This window comes from Callorhinchus milii, unplaced genomic scaffold, assembly GCF_018977255.1.
Source record: "Callorhinchus milii isolate IMCB2004 unplaced genomic scaffold, IMCB_Cmil_1.0 Scaffold9, whole genome shotgun sequence".
Lineage (NCBI taxonomy): Eukaryota > Metazoa > Chordata > Chondrichthyes > Chimaeriformes > Callorhinchidae > Callorhinchus > Callorhinchus milii.
Window position 1 is genome coordinate 12,796,754 of NW_024704750.1, and position 21,609 is coordinate 12,818,362.

Below are 21,609 nucleotides of genomic sequence, written 5' to 3' on the forward strand. Positions count from 1 at the left end.
GCGCGGTGCGGGACCTTCGCGGGTGCGGGAGGTTCGGCTCTGCGCTCTCGTTCCAAGAATAAATCGATTTGTATCTCGGGTGGAGATACAAACCGATTAGGAAAAGGGGGGAACACACGATATTAACAACACACACACACACCTCCCGCGGTTTTCAAACCGCTCCCTACCCCCCGGTTATCGTTATCTGACAACCGACCTTTCCCGTCTAAACCCACATACGTACGAGCGCTGTGTTGTTACTTTCAAAGTTTGCAGTAAACTTTCAAAGTCATAAACCCGTCCGGTTTCCTTCCGTCGTTTGGTTATTCTGCTGCACCGCTCAGTTGTACGTTAACACGTGGAGAAGAGTCCCCGATGAACCCAACTTCACTCCCTCGCGGTCAAAAACAAACCATCCAACCCTCGTGGGAGCGACACGGAACAAGTCTTAAGAGTAACCACTGTAATCAATTTGCAATAAAACCCCAACTTCTGCGATTAAATAAGGGATAGCTATCAAAAAGCTAAAATGCTACCTGTTGTGCAAATTGGGATGTGGAAAAACTGTTCCAGATCTTCACTTAGAAATGCCTATATTTTATCACACCAATGACATCAACGGCCGCACACCCACGCTTAGACATCTGCTCGTATAAGCAATTAATTCTTTGTTTATAACTTAATGTAATGTATACCTTAATTATACGTTAAGTTAATGACGTGTTCTCCAGGTGTTACAAGTATTCCAAGAAACGTTGCGTCCTCATTGCATTGATGACACAGAGTAAGTAATTTATTACAAGTGTATTTAGATGATTCTATTGAAATCACATACATTTTCTGATAGTGGCTATCGTCCTATTACTTGTCAGAATGTTATATGCAACATCTACTCACGTTACAACATGACACGTTACCGGTTCACAACAACTTGTGGAGCTCAGTGGTTAGAGCACTCGCTTTGCAAGCGAGAGACCTGAGTTCAATTCCAGGCAGAGGGCGAAACCTTGGGCAAGTTTCCTTACTCCACACAGAGCCTAATAATAATCCCTCCAAAAACAATAATAAATTGGTCATTTTCAATCTACGACTGTTTGTGGGACATTGCTGTGTGCAATTGGCTGCCGCGTTCACCCACAAATATACAGTCAATCCACTTTATAGTGTGTTCTGTGAAGCGCTTTGGGACGTCCTCCTGACGTGAAAAGCGCTATATCAAATGCAAGGATTATTATTATTATTATTAATTTGCATTTATATAGCGCCCTTCACACAGACTAACCTGAGGGACGGAGGGAGAGTTCCAGAGTTTTGGGGCATAGTGGCTGAAGGCACGGCCAGGTGGAGCAGAAGGGACGAAGGACAAACAGGAGGATGGAGCCAGCCAAGCAGGGGCAGAGGGTGGTGGAGTGGGGGATAAGCAGATCAGGTAGGTAGGGAGGTGCCAGGGCATGAAGGGATTTGAAAAGGAGTAGATCTTGAAATTGATCCGCAGATCAGATAGGTAGGGAGGTGCCAGGGCATAAAGGGATTTGAAAACGAGGAGATCTTGAAATTGATCCAGTCGGTAATTGGTCGCCAGTGGAGCCTGGCAAAGACAGGTGTCCCGGAGTATTGTGCGAGTGAGTATCCATCGTCTTGTGTAAATACATTCTAGGTTTCCTTATACGACTGTAGAGTTCAATGTATTATATTTTATTATATAGTATTGTAACAATTTGATTCAAATGCTAATATTCTAGGTCTTATTTTGAACTAGTTAGTTCAGTAAAAAAAATTCTAGATCTCCTGTACTTTCAGTGCAGATTTCTGCTTTTCTAGATCTGTAATTTTACATTGTAAAGAGAGAGCAGTAGTAGCATTCAAAGTTGTGCGATCCCACAATCTTGTCGACATGCCTGGAATTTGGAAAATGTGTGATTAAACATCAGGCTAGTTCAAAGTTAGCTGTTTCAGCATACTTTGTGAATTCAACTTTATTTCACCATCACATTAATAGCTGTATGCATTGTTTTTGTTTTTATTTCAAAAACATGCCTTTATTCATATGTTCTGACTCTTAAAAATCCTGACTGCATCAACAAAGATGCGCAATTTGTTCAAATTAGGTGTGATGTGTTCTGGATTCTATGACAGAAGGAACCATGCTGTGCTTCCAATGTGAAAGTTTCTCTATAAATGTAAATTTGGTGTTGTAGAAGCAGTGCAGAGAACAATGAAGCTTCCAGTTAAGCAGATGAGCTTTAAATAATAACTACATAACTACATAGGATTGCATGAGATGACTACATAAGTTATGGCAAAATGAGCTGGGCCTTATATTAAAATACTTAACAGGATAGAGAAAATTAATCCAGAACAATATTTTAAAATACACCAAGGCAAGATTCCATGTCAGCCTTGCTGGTAGTTGATAGCACTTTTTCTGAGTCAGAAAGTTCAAGCTCCATGTCAAGGCTATGAACTCAATCTAGGCTGACACTGCTATGCAATGCTGTATGTGCACAACCTCACGTCTTGTTTACCTATCAGTAAGTAGGAACCTGGTTGTTAATCAATTGGCAGATCACTTTTCTGGGAGTGATAATTCCTTGAAACTTTTTTTAAAATTGGTCACTCAATCCATAACTGTTTGTGGGACACTGCTGTGTGCAATTGGCTGCCACATTTCGCCTTCAAAGTATACAGACAATTGGGAGGACAAGTTTGCAGGGCTCTGGGGAGAGAGCAGGGGAATGGGATTGAATTGGATAGCTCTTTTCAAAGAGCCGGCACAGGTACGATGAGCCGAATGGCCTCGTGCTGTATAATTCTTTGATTCACTTTACAGTATATTCTGTGAAGTGCTTTGAGAGGTCTCGAAGACATGATCAGGCACTATATCTAATGCAAGCATTATTATTATGTAGCACCTTATAGCGCCTTCAAGACGTCTAAAGCGCTTCACAGAATATACTGTGAAGTGAATTTACTGTAGATTTTGTGGGTGAAAAGCGGCAGTCAATTGCACACAGCAGTGTCCCACAAACAGTCATGGATTGAATGACCAAATTATTATTTTTTTTGAAGGGATTATTAACCCCAGAAAAGTGATCCACCATCGATTTACAACCGAGTTCCAATTTATTGCTAGAGTAATAAACAGCCAACATTTCCCCTTGCCCGGGAATCCTCTCGTTTGTAAAACGAATGCTCTAATCATTAAGCTACAGGCCTCTCAGTGTTAGCTTGACTCAAATGGTCACAATCTTGCCTGAATCGGCACTAGAGTCCTTCATTGTCACAGGTTTCAAAATTAGATGTGAAACTAATCTTCCATATCGATGTTGAAGATTCCTGACATTATTTGAAAAGAGAAAGAAGTTTCTCTTGGTGTCATAGCCAACAAGCCTCCGAATAAATTGGTCATTTAGCTCATGTGACCTCGCCCCTACCTTGCCTCCTTCAAAGTTCATCTCAAGACCTTCCTTTTTGATTGAACCCACCCCCAAATCCTTTGCTCTCCCACCCCTCTTGAATCCAAAAACCCCCAGCTCAGGTGTAAACCTCAACTGTCCAACACCTTGGGACATCATCCTGACGTGAAAGGCACTATATAAAGGCAATTTCTTGCTGTTAAGAGTACCCAAACCAAACAGAGTTTCATGCATTCTAACTTTGCATGGAAATTCCTAAGATATTTATTGGTATGGAATGCACTCTCTCTGGAGGGATACATCCATCTTATCTAACTCCAGAGAGTATTAGGCACAGGTTTGAATGAGCCAAGGCTTGGGGACCCCAGAGTGTGTGTTGAGGTCCTGTTGGAGTCTAACCAGCTAAAACCGCATAGCTTGCCATTGAAAGCACTGATCGGCAAGCTTTAACTCTGCTTGTCCTGCTAGGACCACCCAACCTATTAGGATTTTGGCTTGCAGGGTTAACAGGAGCTGAGTTGGAAGAGTCCCTGCCCTCTGTAACTGGTCTGCTCTTCCAAATCCTGCCGATGAGCCAGGCTGGCTAGGCATGTCCTGCAGACCCGCACAGCTCAGAAACTGGACTACCAGGGTGGGCTCGATTCTGACACTCCATTGCCAAACATGTCAACCTTGTAGCCAGTTCAGCTCCAAGGAGACCCTACTTACCTTTCCCCCTCCCCAAGGAGTACAGTGTCTACACAAATAGTCACTACAGTTGACAGTACTTCTTATGAAATGATTTGAAACATTTCAATCTGATAAGTCACCAGAGAAATGCAAAGTCTTTTTAATAGTTCAATGTACCACATTCTGGAACGCCTTTAATAAAAGAACATTTTTAATACCAGCTGCTTTGCTGTCTTTAATCAGTTAAGTCTGAATCTGGAACCAGTATAGCTCTGCTACTCACTTGGTAGGTTTCCTATTCCATTGGGCATCTGATGCGGAATTTGAAACGAAGGAATATGGGAAGTAACTCTAAATTATTTGCTAAGTGTTATTCCCCACATTTCTGATTACGGTACACACTGCAACATGGTCACCACATTAGTAACCTGAGGAATTTCTCAACTCTATGCCTCTTCATAATAATTGCAGTCTTTATAATTGCAGCATTCCACAGGCTAGATTTATGTATGCATCTATCTATCTATCTATCTATCTATCTATCTATCTATCTATCTATCTATCTATCTATCTATCTATTAAATCTGAAATGTTAATGCATGTGAAACCCAACAAAGACGTGTGTATAACAAGTTAGAGATTGAATCACAACGAAAATAACTTTTTGATGGGGTGGGGATGTAAGCAGCATAAACTATCGACGAAAGTGGAAATTTTGGTCTGCAGCGGTTCGTCTTCTGGTGCTAAAAGTGTAACTACTGACCTTGTGTCTTCCTCTGATCGTGTAGTGCCCGAGATTGCCATCGGCGTGCATTATAAGCTTATCCATTCTTTGCAAGAGCTGTCCTATGGACGCACACCCAGGCTCGTTGCCCTGGACCCACATAATTTTATCTCCGCGAATAGTTTTCTTGCAAGGGCCTGCTGGGGCGGTGTGCGGTTGATCGGTCCCGATCCTCTGGCTGGCCAGCTCACCGTCCTCGAAACTGCCGCTGCGATGGAGAGCTACAACTTCCTGCAGAATCCTGTCGCCGGTCTTCGGTCCCAGGAAGCCATCCACGAAGCACAGGCCGTACTGGTTCATGCTGGGCGTTATGTAGTCCAGCACCAGCTTCGGGACGTTGACTTTCGCCCGCCCGCTGTTGCTCATCGCAGGTTTAGTGCAAAGACGTTCGTTCAAGGTGTGGGAGAGTACCTGCGGTTCGCATTTCACCGGGCAACGAACCTCCCGGGGGGTACTGGGAAGTGCTCCGGAGCGCCGCGCCGGCACGTCCTCGGCCTCCCCGTCCTTCCTTTTGGCCCGACGGTCGTCACTCGCGGCGTCCGAGCTCGGCGTCTGACCGGCGGGGGTCGGGTCGGCGGACTCCGCGCCCCGCGGGGGAGTGCGACACGTGCGGGCGGCGCGCGGAGCGCCGCCGACGCTGTACGTGAGCAGCGGCACGTCCATGCGTTTGACTCGCTGGGGGGAGCGCGGCCGCTTGCGAGGCGGTGGCGGGGGCGGCGGTGGCGCGCCCTCCGCCGACGGCTGCGGCTCGGGTCGCCGCCGGGCGCCGTCACACCCGGAGCTCGCGACGCCTCCGCCGCCACGTTCCAAATCCAGCCGTTGGGACCCGCTCGCGCTCGCAGCCGCCGCCCCGCCCCCCGCGTCGGACCCGCGCCTCATCGTACCCGCGTCCAACTGCAGCAGCGCCCGGTCGGCGTCGCGGTCGGATTTCTTCAGCACAAGTTCCACCTCCATCGGTGGGTTTTCGCTTAGTTCAGGTCTCCGACCGTAACGGGTCTCCGATACAGAGCGTCTCTTTCGGCCACTTTTGTGCGCACAGCAGCCGCGGTCGCGGTAGTCGCCGTTGCCGCCGTTGCCGCCGCCGCCGCCTCTTCCATCTTTGTGGTTCAGCCCAAGGAGCAAATGCTGCTCCGCTCTCGAAGTGGCCCGTCCCCAGTAAACGTGTGTGTGTGTGTGTGCGCGCGCGCGCGCGCGTGTGTGTGTGTGTGTCGGTCTCTGAACAGACCGGGCCGCGCGCTCGCTCGCCTCCCTTCTCCCTCGAGCCCGGCGCGCGACCTCAAACGGCTTCAGCGCGCGACCCGTCCCATCTCATCCCAAACAGTCACTCAAACCGCTGTCCGCCGCCTGATCTCACTCAGCGATCAGCGAAACCCTTCACAGCCGAACGGTGAAACCTGCCCCGGCGCCGCGACCTCGAGACTCCTTCCAGCCCGTTCCTGGCTCCTTTCCGTTAGGATCCCCCCCCCCCCACACCCGTCGTCGCCGCCGCCGCCGCTCGCGAAGAGTTAAGTCATTAAGTCACGCCAAGTCATCTTAACCGCTTCGCTCGCCGCCTCGTTACCCGAACGAAGCCCGTTCCCTCGGACCGACTTGCTGTTTGTTTGATGTCCCGAGTCACAGAAAGTTCTGGTAAACTGCTGGATTTATACCAAGTCGCGCTTATTTATATCTCTGGAATTTGTTTTAGTCATTTGACTCATGTGATGTGGAAGGTGAAACGTAATAGCCATCACTCACTCATACATTCTGGCCAACAACCCCCCCCCCTCACCCCCACCCCACCCACCACCACCAATAAAATTGGTCTCTCACTTCAAAGGCTGTTTGTGGGACGTTGTGTGCAACTGTCTACCCTATTTTGCCCACAATATACACAGTCACTCCATAAGACCATTAGAATTTGCTCGGGGAAAGAAAACCGAGGTCCGTCTAGTTCGCCTTCCACCATCCTGGCAGTCGCTTGACATGTCGTGCCCCAAACTATATACTGTATCCCGAGGTATCATTTTCCAGCAGAAATCTTGAAACAAACAACCTTTTCAGCTTCCACTGGCTCCCGAAAAGCACTCGGGATTGTCAAGTAAAACAGGGGGTTGCCGAATCGTGAGGGGCGCCAACAAAGCATAAAGCATCTGCACGTTTAAAAACTTTGTGGGGCTTAAATGGAACTTCTGAACTCGGCTGCGTGGGGGTAGCAGGTATTCAGCCATTCATTCACAGTCGGCGCTTGGGAAATTTCCTGATTTCCCATATACTGTGCATGGTTTCAGCGGGCATCCCTTCCTGGTGATTTCTATCACTAATAATGTGTAATAAACTGCACAAAACATTTAGTTCACTGACACCTGCAATAACATCCAGGCAAAGATACCTACAGTAATACCCATTACAGGAAAAGATGATACACCCACTCCAGGCAAAGAAAAACAATCAGAGATCAAATAAACCTGTTCCCAAAACGACTGTATTAATAGGGGGAAATACACGGGATTCTGGGAAGGGTTCAAGGCAGTCATCTCATTTCAGGATTGCATGAGTTATGCAGTGGTTGAGCTTTGCTCTTTCAGTTTATGAAACTTTATGCATTGTAACTGGTTCTCATCAATCCTGTTCCTGATCATCTGGGCCAACAGAAAGGTGCGGCCGCAATTTTTCTGCGGAACACGCTATAAACCCGCTAAACGTGAAGTTTCTGCACCCCCCCCCCCCCCGGCTGTTCGTGTACCTGACCTCATTGTGGGCGGGGCTGAGCGGTGCAGCGCGACGGACCTGCGAGAGACCAGGCAGCGAGGCGATACAGGTCAAAGGCGCGGAGCGGACCTGGGTGGAACGACCCCGCAACGGTTGGCAAAGCGAAAAGCGGACCGGGTAGAAGCAACCGCTGCCCCGCTGGTTAGCTGACGTCACTGTGGGCGGAGCGACCCCGGACGCGCAAGCGGGAAATTGGCTTCGTACCATTGTGTGGTCCCACTGTTGCGGGTGTCTGTGTCTGTGCGAGTTCACCTGTATCTCTCTCCTCTGTATGTATGTGCTTCTGAGTGTGTGTCTCTGAGTCTGTGTCTCTGAGTCTGTGTCTCTGAGTCTGTGTCTCCGAGTCTGTGTCTCTCTGTGTGTCTCTGAGTCTGTGTCTCTCTGTGTGTCTCTGAGTCTGTGTCTCTCTCTGTGTCTCTGACTGTGTGTCTCTCTGTGTCTCTGAGTCTGTGTCTCTCTCTGTGTCTCTGACTGTGTGTCTCTCTGTGTCTCCGAGTCTGTGTCTCTCTGTGTGTCTCTGAGTCTGTGTCTCTCTCTGTGTCTCTGAGTCTGTGTCTCTCTGTGTGTCTCTGAGTCTGTGTCTCTCTGTGTGTCTCTGAGTCTGTGTCTCTCTCTGTGTCTCTGACTGTGTGTCTCTCTGTGTCTCTGAGTGTGTGTCTCTCTCTGTGTCTCTGAGTGTGTGTCTCTCTCTGTGTCTCTGAGTGTGTGTCTCTCTCTGTGTCTCTGAGTGTGTATGTCTCTTCTAAATGTGCGTGTGTGTGTTTGAGTGTCTGTGTGAATGTGTATTTCCCTCTGTGTATGTGTGACTCTCTCTGAGAATGTGTCTATGAGTGTGTGTCTATGAATTGGAATGTGTGTCTCTCTCTGGTTCTGTGTGTGGAGACATCACAAAATAAAGACATACTTACATTGCAAAACACTTTTTTAATTGTGTTGTCTAATTGAATTTAGTGCCATGTTAGGGAGTAATATATAATACACGAGCACCTAAAAGGGAAGGGAGAAAGAAAACAAAAATAAACTACTGAAAAATAATATTAATGAACCTTATGAACTATGGTTATATCACCCAGTGATATTTTAGAACAGAATATGTGCAAATCGTTATCTCCATAATCAACTTCTACTTAAAGTAGCCTTCAACGTCAATGTTGTTTTGTAACAGTCTTAGTTCAGTAAGTGTCACATTACTACAGTTCTTCTATTCATCCAAATGATCTTGTGATAGGTTTTTAATGCATCAAGTGTGAATTTAACAGCAATGTTTATACTGATTATTTTCATTGAGTAAGCAGTCTGAACTGTTGTTTATGTCAACAAGATAACGTAAAACAAGGTTTCAATGAAGTCAATGAAATGGAGTGTCCTTATTCTGCAACTAAATTAATTTAATTTACTTTTATAGTTTATTAATATATCAATGAATGAGAAATCTTGATAATTGTTATCATCAAGACCTTGGCAAGATTAGTTAGTGATCAAAGTTTGTCAGTAGTACTGAATATCAAAATAACTCATGGTATTTGCTTAACAGAATCGATTTTTCATCTACTTTTTTCAAATAAATGTGTTCAGAGACAGGATATGAGATCTGTAATTTGATATGATTAGTGAATATAAAGTTTGCTTACATTCAAAGTAGATCATTAACAATGAACAATAGAAACCATGAATGCAGGTTATATCTTTGGTTAACTTTAATTTACAGCATGTTTGACTTACTTAAAATAAAGCTTCATAATCAGTGGCTCTTTAAATGTTAGAAAGGTAAAATAATTATTATCGTTTATATACTGTTTTCTCTTTTTATAAAAATCTGTGTGGAGGGCATTAAGCTAAGTTTCGCCTTGTTCTCTGCATAATCCATTTTCATTGAATACTAATCAGGAATAAGAATATTTGCTGAATATTTTCTCTCCCTAAGATATAATTTCAACTGCTGCCTTTCCTAATATCAACTAACTCAGTATAAATCAAAGATTCAACTTGGGACATTGCTGGCCTTGTGATGCCCAGTTTTAATAACTAATTTGTTTGGAGAGCTCTTCACAATCTAAAAATAAACGTCTGCAGTACATTGTGTTCATATTGCTTTGACCAAGAATCGCATAAATGTACATTTTTAAAAAAAAAGAAATCACAAGCAAGAAATACTGCAAACATGTGGGACCTTCATCTAATCAGCAGCACTTTTGGTCAGAAAATTGATTCAATTTCCATTTGATCATTGTGACCTAGCTGGATCAAATTCAAATTTTTATTGATGTACACTGGGGTAATGGATAGATCGACTCAACTAAGAGATACATCAGCATTAATAAAACTCTGGTACTGAGTTACAGCAGTGAGAATGATTGTGGGACACCTCAGAATTCTCCTTTTACTTTTTATAGCCAGACTGCATAGCTTTTTTGAATGCTACTGAAGCTATTATTGTATATTTGGATATAAATTGATGTAGGGGTACTTTTTGGGTGTGGGCACTGTTGGAGGCAGAGGTTAAAAAAAAGCCGAACGAGTTCACTAGGGTATAGGTGGATTCGGAAATAATAAAACTTTTTTAGTACAATAAAAAATCATGCAGATGTTGCTGCTTTGGTTTTGTGCTAACATTCTATACATAGAACAACATAATAATAATAATAATAACAATAATAATCCTTGCATTTGATGTAGCGCTTTTCACATCGGGAGGACGTCCCAAAGCGCTTCACAGAACACACTGTAAAGTGAATTGACTGTATATTTGTGGGCGAACGCGGCAGCCAATTGCGCACAGCAATGTCCCACAAACAATCGTAGATTGAAAATGACCAATTTATTATTGTTTTGTTTTGGAGGGATTATTATTAGGCGTGACTTGCCCAAGGTTTCGCTCTGCCTAGAATTAAACTCGGGTCTCTCACTTGCAAAGCGAGTGCTCTAACCACTGAGCTACAGGATTCCGATATGCTATATGCATGCAATGTTGAGCATACGAATGGTATCACATGATATGTAATATAAGTGCGTCGGTCTGGCTCAGTTGGTGGCCCTCCGGTCTCTCAGTCAGAAGGTCGTAGGTCAGAATGTTATCAAGTCCCTCATCAGGAATTTAAACTCAAGTCCACTCAACACTCCTATGAAGTGCTGGGGGAGCATTGCATTGTAGGAGGTGGCATTCTTCAAATGTTAAACTGAAGTCCCATCTACCTATTCAGGTGGACATTAAAGGTCTCATGGTAGTACTTGATAATCAAAGGGAGTTTCTCCTGTAGTCCTTTAGATAAAATTGGTCATTCACTTCATGTGAGACATTGCTGTGCACAAATGCACACATTGCTGCCGCCATTTGCCCACAAAATACACAGTCACTTCACATTACAGTAAATGCTGTGAAGCGATTTGAGACTTGAAGATATTAAAATGAAGACAACAGGAATATCAAAAAGAGACAAATTTATCTCAGTCATGCCTAATAATTTTTTATGTTGCTTGAACTGATGGAACATTGCACTAGCAGTAGAGTGATCGGAGCAGGAGAGTGATTTATACCTTTAGCTACTCGTTGCATTGGTCAAATATTATTTTAAAAAAGGTGCACACAAATGTAACTTTGGTACCACCTGAATCACGCGGTAGCTACTTCATGTCTGGTGGAGCTTCTCAATCCCAATTTATTTCAATCACTACAAAAGTAGCAGTGATTCACCTTGAATAATGCCAAACAAACGCAGCATTAGTCATATTGCCTAGTCACTGCATGCAAATTATCTTCACAGTAAGTTGTGTGGACCAGGGCTGAATAGTTTACAGTCATCTAACCACAGATAATAAGTACATAGGCTTACGTGAGCTCCAGCACATACCAAGGCAAACAGAGTCTATTCATTAGCTGATAAAAAACCCAGTTTAAAAAAAGTATTTTTAATATGTTCATATGATTGTGGACAATGTAAACTTGCAATATAAAGTAAATGCAGTATTTAATTTGATTCACAAATTTGATTCAATCATCTAATGCATTAAAAATGTCTCTCTAATGCTCAATTGGTAACTTTACTGCTCAATGTAATCTGAGCCATTCAGACTGGAAGGCCTCTAAGTTTCTTCACTGATATGTGTTATCTCAGCCAATATAGAATTAAGGTTGCTACAATTGCCCTTGCAGGTTGGAGCAGGGGGAAATAATCTGATTGCTATTCAGAGACTCCTGCTGAAACAAGTGTGTGCACATTGGCTGAAAATTGGATTGGGTTTAGTTGTGATGTCCATCATGGTCAACCAGCCTACTGACAATTCTTTTATTTACATTAGATGGGATACTGAAGGGCAAAGGAGAAGACAGGTTTGCAGGGTTATGGAGAGAAAGCTGGTGAGTGGGGCTAATAAAAGTCAGTTGCTCTATCAAAGAGCCGGCACAGACTCGATGGGCCGAATGGCCTCCTTCTGTGCCGTAACATTCTATGATTCTATGAAATGGAAGCAGGGATCAGTATTTCTGAGTTTGAGCAACACCAAATCCAGTGCTTGCTTTTTCAGCTCGCAATGTAATTCGGTACTGGAGTTTTGCAAAGTCTATGTAATAGAAATCAGTCTATAAATAACTAGTGACTTGGTGAAACAATTCTGAACCTTCTGTACGTCAATAGAAAGTAATTCTGCGACCTAAAGACCTGTACGCACAACATGAACAACTTTGCAAAAGGCTTTCAGTGATCTGTGGACACATTTCCAATCGAACCAAATTTTATCAAGTTAAATATGTTGTTTTATGACCTATGAATTCACTTTCTGAATTTATATTGAGTTTTTGAAAGTTTATGTTTATAAGGCATATTTCAATTTTCAGTACCTTCATGGAAGTTGAGAAAGAATATTTGACAATACTTTTCCTTCAGAGAAGGACCACACATTCTGTATTTATAATTGTGTGACTATTAATTAAAAGAAGTAATGTATTTAATTTACCATCTAATTAGCATTATTCAAGTAAATGCATATCTGTATTCCGGAAAATAAGATCTTGCACACTTTATTTGAATAGAAATGTTCTTATAAAAAGCTTTTTAGTGCATGAGAAAGTATCAAATGCATTACCGAATTTAGGAAAATTGGGAACATTTATAATATACAACAAAATATTGGGTGAAATATATTCAATTTTAATTTGAGAATTATTAATTTTAGAGGGAAACATTGACACAATGGCACAGTCATTTTACATTAATAAATGGCAATGTATTCGAATTTAGAAATGTTTAAAGAAATGTAAATAAATGCACAGTACTGAAATCAAAATGACAAAAATGTTGTGAATATGATAAAAGTCATTTAAAGATTAAATGCCTTTTAGCTCAAGCACTTTTGAAATCAAAGCTGGAGAATTTGAAAAATGAATAAATCAAATGCACGCAAAATTGTCGTGTCAAACTCAAATTGTACCAAGCAATTGCATTTTGCATTGAGTAATGCTTTTAGTGGTCATACCGATTTCTCTTAATATTATTCAATGATTGAAGAGTCATGGCATCATTTAATGAACTGCTGCACTGGTGAGAGCACTGACTCTCACATGCTATGATTGCTACATGTTATTTGAAGATGAGCCAACATTCCACCTTGCGCCACAGTTAATAAGTACATTTTATGACAAAAGCAAGTTGCCCTTTGAAACTGGGCTTGCAATCATGTGTGCAGTTATAGCTTTGCAATATAGTACAGCTTTTTAGAATGTGGGGATTGTACCCATTATTGAGCAGGAGATTATTGTTAAACATAGAGATTTGATTCAACTATAAAGGAATCATTAGAATGAGACGTCGCCCAACTCACCACCAATTTGCAATCAAGTTTCATTTCTGCGATTCACAAAGAACCAGTTGCTTTGGAGGCCAAGGCTGACTTGAAAGACTATTAGGCCCAAATGTGCAGCTGCAACCACAATTACAACTGTATCAGGAGCTGGCGTGGTCACCAACCTCATTGAACTTCTGTGCTTCTAGCAATTTCCAAGCACTTATTAGAGACTTTGCAAATGTTTCACAATTATTTTCAAGTATTTCACAAAAATTACTAATGCTTTGTGCTACATATCACCGTAATTTTTATTGACAATACATATCATCTTCAAATTTAGCATCGTGTTGCCAGGTTTCTGAAACTCCAAGGAGTTATAGATTGCCTTCATGTGCCTATAGAATTTCCTCTAGAAATGGAAATTTCTCTACCTTGAAAAATTGTAATTTCTACAGTCAAGTTTCATTTTTGCAATTCGCAATGGAAAAGGTGTCTATTAAATTAACTTTAAAAAAAATTCTGACAATAACAGAAAAATAATACGTGTGAATGTCTAGATGGGAACTATGGATTCATGAGGTTGAGCCATTAGCAATCTCTCAGTGTTGTAGGATGATAGAACGATAGGCTCAACTTTCAAACCCAATTAATGTTTTTCAATCCACATAACTTTCAGCAGCAACAACAACAATTGACATTTATATAGTGCTTTTCATGTCCGGAGGATGTCTCAAAGCGCTTCACACAATCACAAGCTCAAAATTAGAGAAGCGGAGGGAGGGAGAAGGTGGTCAAAAGAATAGGAACAGCAAAACAAGTATGACTTGCTTCATATATCAAGTTTTAAGTACTGAATGTTCTGCATTCAGTTGATGACACGCATGTTCTCAGAGCACCTGCTCATAATGAGGACGTCTTTCCGAAAATGGTGCCAGAATCTGCAACCAATCTGTGACTCTCTGCAAAATCATTCTTGTAACCACTATTTATGATGGAAGGCTTCTTGCCCAATAACTCCTTCTGGCCAGAAATGCCGCTCTACAATGAACCTGTGCCAATCTGGTATGGTGGTTCATCTATCCTATTTTACATCTTTTCGGTTTACCCTTTCTTTACTTAATCTAGAATAAATTTGTTTACTTGGAAGACTGCTGACATTTTGGCAAATCTCCTGTCAGTTTGGTTGCACTTCTGTCCTGCTGTAACAATCCAATTATGAATGTGTAAATTAAATCTTTGTAAACAGCAATTTAGCAAACTTTCCTGAAATAAATTGCTTTTGTGGAAAGGTTAATGCAATTGACTGAGTGGTAATGAATCGAGCTGTGTGTGTGTTGGATGGTAACCAATGTGAAAGTAGGATATTTCTTTCTTACCATTTGTCAACACAGTGAAGAATCTGTTGACCAATAGCAAAACAATAAGTTAAGGTAAAAGTGTTAACATTTCCACTGTTAAGCATTAATTTAAGCACACTGAGGAAAGCACACACAGTATTTTCCATGATCTCTGAGACATTTCAGTGTGAGCAAAGGGCCATTCTTCTATAATCTTTACATTCTAATCTTTGTGCATTTATTGGTGCTGCTTGAATTATGTTAATTTCTAGGGTCCTTATTGCTCCTTTATATTAATTTATATAACATTTTAAATACTTTCAGTTGCTTTGTTTACAATATATCATATGTTTACAGAATTATTTCAAAGTTTCGTAAAATGCCAACTGGTGAACGCGTAACATTTTATAGAATATATTGTGGAACTAAGTATTGTATTAGCCTTACCGACCATTGCCATCAATTCCACTTCAGAAATGCTATGATTCTATTTCTATTTTTAGTTATTTTAAAGCCTTTAAAGCCTTAGTTGTGCAATTCTGCTTCTACGTTCTAGTTGCAATACGTATATTGAATTATATTTATGTAATTCCCAGAAGAATAGTGGGTCATACTTTGGGATATAAAATTCTCTAAATGTTTTGTCTTGTCATTTTAGTAAAGACTTAAAGATTTAATGGGGGGCGTGAGGGTTCATAAATATAAAATCCTGTGTGTAAGCAATGAATCTCCTACCAACCTGCTGCTCTGTATGTTCATTTGAGAATATATGTATTGAGCTCTGCCTTCCCCTCAGCATTGGTCTGGAAGTAAACAGTACAACCAGGTCTGCACATTCATATTTTTAATTAAAAATGCACCCAAAATGTTATTAATTATTGCAATTCCATTGAAACATTAGCAAACACTTCATGCAAGTGTTACATTGTAATTATGCTGCTGCAATATGGAACACACATAAATGATAATGTTTCTTATATCCAAAATATATTACCCATACGGGGTTAACATGAAGAATTCATTAACTGTACCAAATGTTTCATTGCATATTTTTAATGCGAATCCTATTACAAATGCATTATGAAACAACAACAACAACAAATTAGTTGGGGGGTGGGATCAGGAAGGGTGGAGGCCAGGAAGGACGAGGATAGGAGGGTGAGATTAGGAGGGTGACCGAAGGCACGGTCGAAGAGAAGAGTCCTGAGACAGGCCTTGAAGGAGGCGCGGAAGTGGGTGAGGCGAAGGGATTGTGGAATGCAGTTCCAAAGGGTGGCAGAAAGGCTGAAGGCCCAACCGCCGATGGTGGGGTGAGCAGGGCGGGGGACAAGTAGCAGGGCACAGAGGTAGAGAGGAGCAAGGCTGTGGAAGCTTGGAAGCCGAGGACAAGAATTTTGAACTCTATCCTCTGGGGAATGGGGAGCCAGTGGAGCCGGGTTAGGATGGGGCTGATAGGGAAAAGATAAAACATGAGTTAACCACACCTACGCAACTGTCTGATCCCATCAAATTAATTTATTTTAAGAAGTTAGAAATGTTTACTTGGTAGATTGTGTTGAGTCATTGTCCCTTCATTTATTTTTAAATGGCAACCAAGGTAATGCAGTATTCCTAGGTTATAGGTTAAATCTTGCTCATAGGTCAAAGTCACTTCAGAGTTAATTATTTATTACTTGAAAATTGATCTCAAATGAAATTTCGCAGTGAATAGTTTCATTGCCTAGGAAGAATGTATTTGCAGTGTAAAATGATTGTAATAGCTATACACACATTCACGAATGAGTAGATTTGTTGAAAAAGGCTTCGACTACAAATGAAAACAAATTATACATAATTCATCAAGCATTTATTTGTGGGTTAGGACTTATTGTTATAATCAACAGCTGGCAAAAAAATGCTCCAAATACCAGTTTTGACTTTCTCAGAGCAATTAACTATGAGCACAGAGCTGAGTAAACCATTCAATTTGAAGATGTTATATTTAATAATAATAATAATCCTTGCATTTGATATAGCGTTTTTCACGTCTTCGGGACATCTCAAAGAGCTTCACAGAATATATTGTAAAATGAATTTACTGTGTATTTATTGGCGAAACATGGCAGCCAATTGCGAACAGCAGTGTCCCACAAATAGTCGTGGATTGAAGTGACCAATTTTATTGTTTTTATTTGTTTTTTCTTGATGAATTATTATGAGGCGTGTGAAGTAAGGAAACTTGCCCAAAATTTCGCCCTGCCAGGAATCGAACCCAGGTCTCTCGCTTGCAAGGCGAGTGCTCTAACCACTGAGCTACAGGACTCCTATTTTTAGAAAAGTAAACGTATCATCAGAGACGTTCTTATGTAATTGACAAAGTAGCATGGCAGTACAAGTTTTTGTACAATTTGATTTGCATTCAAGCTGTTTAAACATGCCGTTTATTTTTCTCACGCAGCTTAGAAACACAGGAACATAGGATATCAGAAGTGCTTCAGAGGTGTACGTGAGAGCTAGCTCATTCAATGATTAAAACCATAACCGCTTGCTATTTTCAATTTGAAAGTCGGCCAGACTATTTGCATTTTACTTGACGCAGAGGAAGAGAATTTGTGACCTTTCTGGTCACAGTAAATTAAATTTTGGCCACACTCACTACAGGGACTTATAAAACTAGTCCCCAAGCATTCAGAAAGGCCATAAAAGCTTCAGAATAAAACTACAGATAGATTCCTTGCCCTTGTTTAATGCCAAGGGTGAACAATGATCTATCACAATATGATGACAACACAGATTTTTTTTTATTGTTTTAACAATGGCAAAAGATTGGATGAAGTGAAAACCAAGTAAAGACAACCAGGGATCTAACCGGATATCTTGCATATTATACAAAAATGCAAAATTTAATTATGTACAGGAACATTCATATGTAAGCAAACACTTGACAAAATTCTCATATGTGCCAGTTATTATAAACCTCAGTTAGCTCATTCCCCTAAGGATTAGTGAGTAAATGCACTGCCTGGTGACATAAGAGATACCTACCTCTTGCAGCTAGTTTCCCAGCTCAGAGGGGGAATCTAAGGCTTTGTGCACCAGTATCTGAAGTGGCACAACTGATATAATAATAATAGTCCTTGCATTTGATATAGCGCCTTATCAAGTCGTTGAGACATCTCAAAGCGCTTCACAGAATATACTGTAAAGTGAATTGACTGTATATTTTGTGGGCGAAACGCGGTAGCCAATTGCGCACATTAGTGTCCTACAAAGAGCCATGTTGATTGGGTGAAGCCACTATGGGCATCAATATATGCTGCTGCTTATATTGCCTGGACAAAATTTAATTATACCGCCAATTTTGATTCAGAATTAAAATAAAATTATTGGAAGGCTTTGCCCTAAACCAAAGGGATTCTATTCTCTCAGGTGTTTCTTGATGTCCAGGTTCTCAGTGTTGGTAAAGATGATTAATACTGAATCTCACAGCTGATTCTGCCTGATACCAGGTGCATTGACGTCAGACTTACTGATGAAACTTTTCAGCTTTATTAGTCATCCTGGAGGAGATAGCTCCAGCCCTGAGGACACATACGTTAGTTAGTCCAGCATGCTTCTCAGTTGGTGTGTTCTTGAATGGGTTGCAATAGCCTTGAATTCAGTTTAACCTCCAACTGACCTGTAGCTAAAAAAAAATCTCTCCTTCAAAGGGGTGGAATTTGAGAGCTCTTTGAGTATGGCAGAACCACAGTCAGAATTCTTGGTGTCAGAATATCTATTTATCAAGCATATTGTTTAATTGTGTTTATCCGTTAAACTTTGAACAGGCTTGTTTGATGTTAGACAAGAATGCAAATAGGTATCACCAAGGAGGATCCATAACATTCAAAGCAAATCTTGGATTCTAGTTGATGAGTAGAGTCCTGTAGCTTAATGGTTAGAGACTCGCCTCGCAAGTGAGAGGACCTGGGTTTCATTCCCGGCGATGCGAGTTTCCTTACTCCATGTACCTCTCTGTTTTCCTAGCAGTAAGTAGGAACCCAGTTGTTAGTCAATTGGCAGATCGCTTTTCCAGGGGCATTAATCCCATCTAAAACATTTTTTAAAAATGGCAGTTTGGTCATTCAATCCACGACTGTTGAGGACTTGAATGAGGCTAAGGAGGGGGCGAGGCGGAGTAACTGGGGAATGGAATTCCAGAGGTTGGGGGCAGAGTGGCTGAAGGCTCTCCCGCCAATGGTGGGGCGGGTGGTTCGGGGGACGTGGAGCAGGCCAGAGCCCGCTGAGCGGAGGGAACGGGCGGGTTATAGAAGACATGATAAGGCGCTGTATGACATGCAAGGATTATTATTATTATGATTCAAGATCACTTGATCTGTTCTAAACCAAAACAACTTCCAGCAGACAAAAAAATCATAGGCATTGACCTAAGAAAGAGCATTTCAAAACTGCAAAGTCTTAAATTCTTCTAAAATTACTGGGGTGGGGGGTGGGGAGCTAGGAAAGGTTTTCTCAGCCTAACATGAGAACCAGAGACGTTTACAGCAAAGAAGAAGGCCATTTGGCCCATCGTGTCTGTGTTGGCTCTTTCAGAGCAATCCTTTCAGAGTTTCACAATTCCGATGAAAGGAAACGTGACATACAAAATGAGAATAACTTTAAATAGAATTAATAATAATAACTAATAAAAATGCTTACAGTTGGTATAGGACCTTTCACATCAGGAGGATGTCCCAAAGAGCTGCACTATGCTGTAAAGTGGATTGGGTGTTTTGTGGGCAAATGTATTGTTGTGCAAGCAAATGTGGTAGCAACTTTGCGTTAGCAGTATTCTTCCTTCCCCTAACTTCAGGTCGTGCCTGAAGACCTTTCTCTTTGACAGTACCTACAGTCACCCCCCACTCCCCCCAGCTCAGCTACCCCGCAAGAAGGATGCTATATAAACACAAGTTGTTGTTGTCGTCGTCAATGTTTTGGGACGCTACACCGCGTGAGAGCCAATATATAGAGACTATAAAGTTGTTGTAAAACAAAAGACATGACACTCAGAAGGATATTAGCATCACTTGGCAATGCTCTGTACCCATGCATAAAAGCCTTGGCTCTACATGATGCAGTTCTTATCTACCATCTGTTGTTATTGATCTCTTACCCACAGATATGTATGTTTTGTACCTCCTCTCATATTGCACTATACATCAACAGTGGCACAATATTTTGATGTGAGATTATGGTAATCAAGTTGCTTTCATCTTGTTTTTTTCTCATGCTGACAGAATATGAATGCGATTCGGGCCAGAGCTATTAAACTCAGCCCGCAGTGAAGCTTGACATTCCTCGTCAGTTATGACAAGTTCATCAAACAATAAAACCTACTTCCTGTCAATATTAAAGGAGACAATGTAATAAACACTAAAACGACATGGATATATTTACAGTATTTGAATCAAGTGATTTACATACATCTTGTATAAGTTTAAACCTGTCACATCACTCACGTTATTTGCTGGTGAAAGTTCTGTTCTTTATCCAAGTCATGCTCTGAAAACGAATGCTCTCTATGTATTTTTAATGGAGATAAAGCTCTCTCATGCATTTTATGCATTAACTTCACATCTGGAAGGTACTGGGATTCACAATTCTGATGCTCATAAAATAGCACTTTCCATATGTTTCCAAAATATTAACCAATTATAAGGTAATAATGGATCATTTACTCCCAAAGCATTAGTAATCTTTGCATCAGTAAACATGCCTATAGTACATACCTTTTGGAAAAAAATAAGCATTGGCAATATCAAAGCTCTGAGTCTCCATTAATTAACCAATAGTTGTTCACAAGCTTTAGACTTGGCCTCTGTATGTGATGAATCAACAGCAGCTGGTAAGACTGACTTTCATATCAGCTAAATAAACACAAATGAAAGAAACATTGATGCCTTAACATTTAAGATTTCATATTTGCTTTGTTATTCTGATCAATTAAAAGCTCTCTTGAAAAACATGGATTAAGGCCACAAACCTAAAGAACTATATGCGTTCACGAAGACAATCATCATTTGAACACATTTTTGTTTTTCAGAAGCATGGTGCATTTGTACATATTGAAATGTTCCTTTTGCTTTGAACTATCTTACAAATTAATACAAGCATTTTACTCCATAGTCCCATTTAATGATTTTAAAATAATGTAGCAGAGTAAGCCCGATCGGAATTGTTGTACTGATACATACAAGTTTAGCAGTTGTGACTTAGCATCAACCTAATAAAACTAAATAAAGAAGAATCTTCAGCAGTAACTATGAAATATAATTTTACCTCCTAAGTGAGCTGGGATAAATGCCTAGTAAGTGCAACACATAAATATATAATGCCATCTTTCTAGCAAAGAGAATAGATGTGTCATTAATCAAATTATACTGTACATGTCAAAAAATTATTTGAAATGTATTTCTTAAGATTATGGGAAGATTATTTTTTAAGTACAGTACACATTGTTTTTCAACTAGCGCTATGGGAACTTTAATATGCACCTGAACAGATTATACAGTACCTCAGTTTAACATTTTAACTGTAGGATAGCACGTTCAACATTGTTGCACTCCCCCAGCATTGTACTGCAATCTCAGCCTAGACTATGAACTCAAATCCTTGGTGCATTCACATGGAGAGTTATGATAAATAGGTTAGGGTTTCAGAACGAAACTTCTTTACACTATGCTGATACCGTTTTGTTTAACAATAGAGTCACTCGATCATTTATTTGGGGATCTTTTCCAACAAGGAATTAAGTAAAAATCATTCAGAGTAAAAGTTCTGCACCTTTTAAATCCTGGACAGATGCTAAAGCTGTTGTGCTCACAAGGTCATGGAACGCGACTTAGATTCATCCCTGAATACTCCTAGAAATAAG

The 21,609-nt window shown here is 41.1% G+C and overlaps 1 protein-coding gene across 1 annotated transcript; it reads right to left on the reverse strand.

Moving 5' to 3' along the window:
* Positions 1-1,533: 1,533 nt before the first annotated feature.
* Positions 1,534-20,513, reverse strand: LOC103178599 (egl nine homolog 1-like). The gene is made up of 3 exons (XM_042338117.1): positions 20,465-20,513; positions 4,831-5,948; positions 1,534-1,880 (listed from the first exon to the last, which is right to left on the reverse strand). The coding sequence occupies exons 1-3, from the start codon at positions 20,511-20,513 to the stop codon at positions 1,845-1,847; spliced, it is 1,203 nt and encodes a 400-aa protein (XP_042194051.1). The 3' UTR covers positions 1,534-1,844.
* Between the last annotated feature and the right edge of the window lie 1,096 nt (positions 20,514-21,609).

Bases quoted from the DNA above. Each gene is read 5' to 3' on its own strand.
- LOC103178599 (XM_042338117.1), bottom strand. From the start codon at position 20,513: ATGGAGACTCAGAGCTTTGATATTGCCAATGCTTATTTTTTTCCAAAA. The intron at 5,949-20,464 runs GTATGTACTATA...TGAACCACAAAG, and splicing joins TGCTTATTTTTTTCCAAAAG to ATGGAAGAGGCGGCGGCGGC. The intron at 1,881-4,830 runs GTCAGTAGTTAC...TCCAAATTCCAG, and splicing joins CGATCAGAGGAAGACACAAG to GCATGTCGACAAGATTGTGG.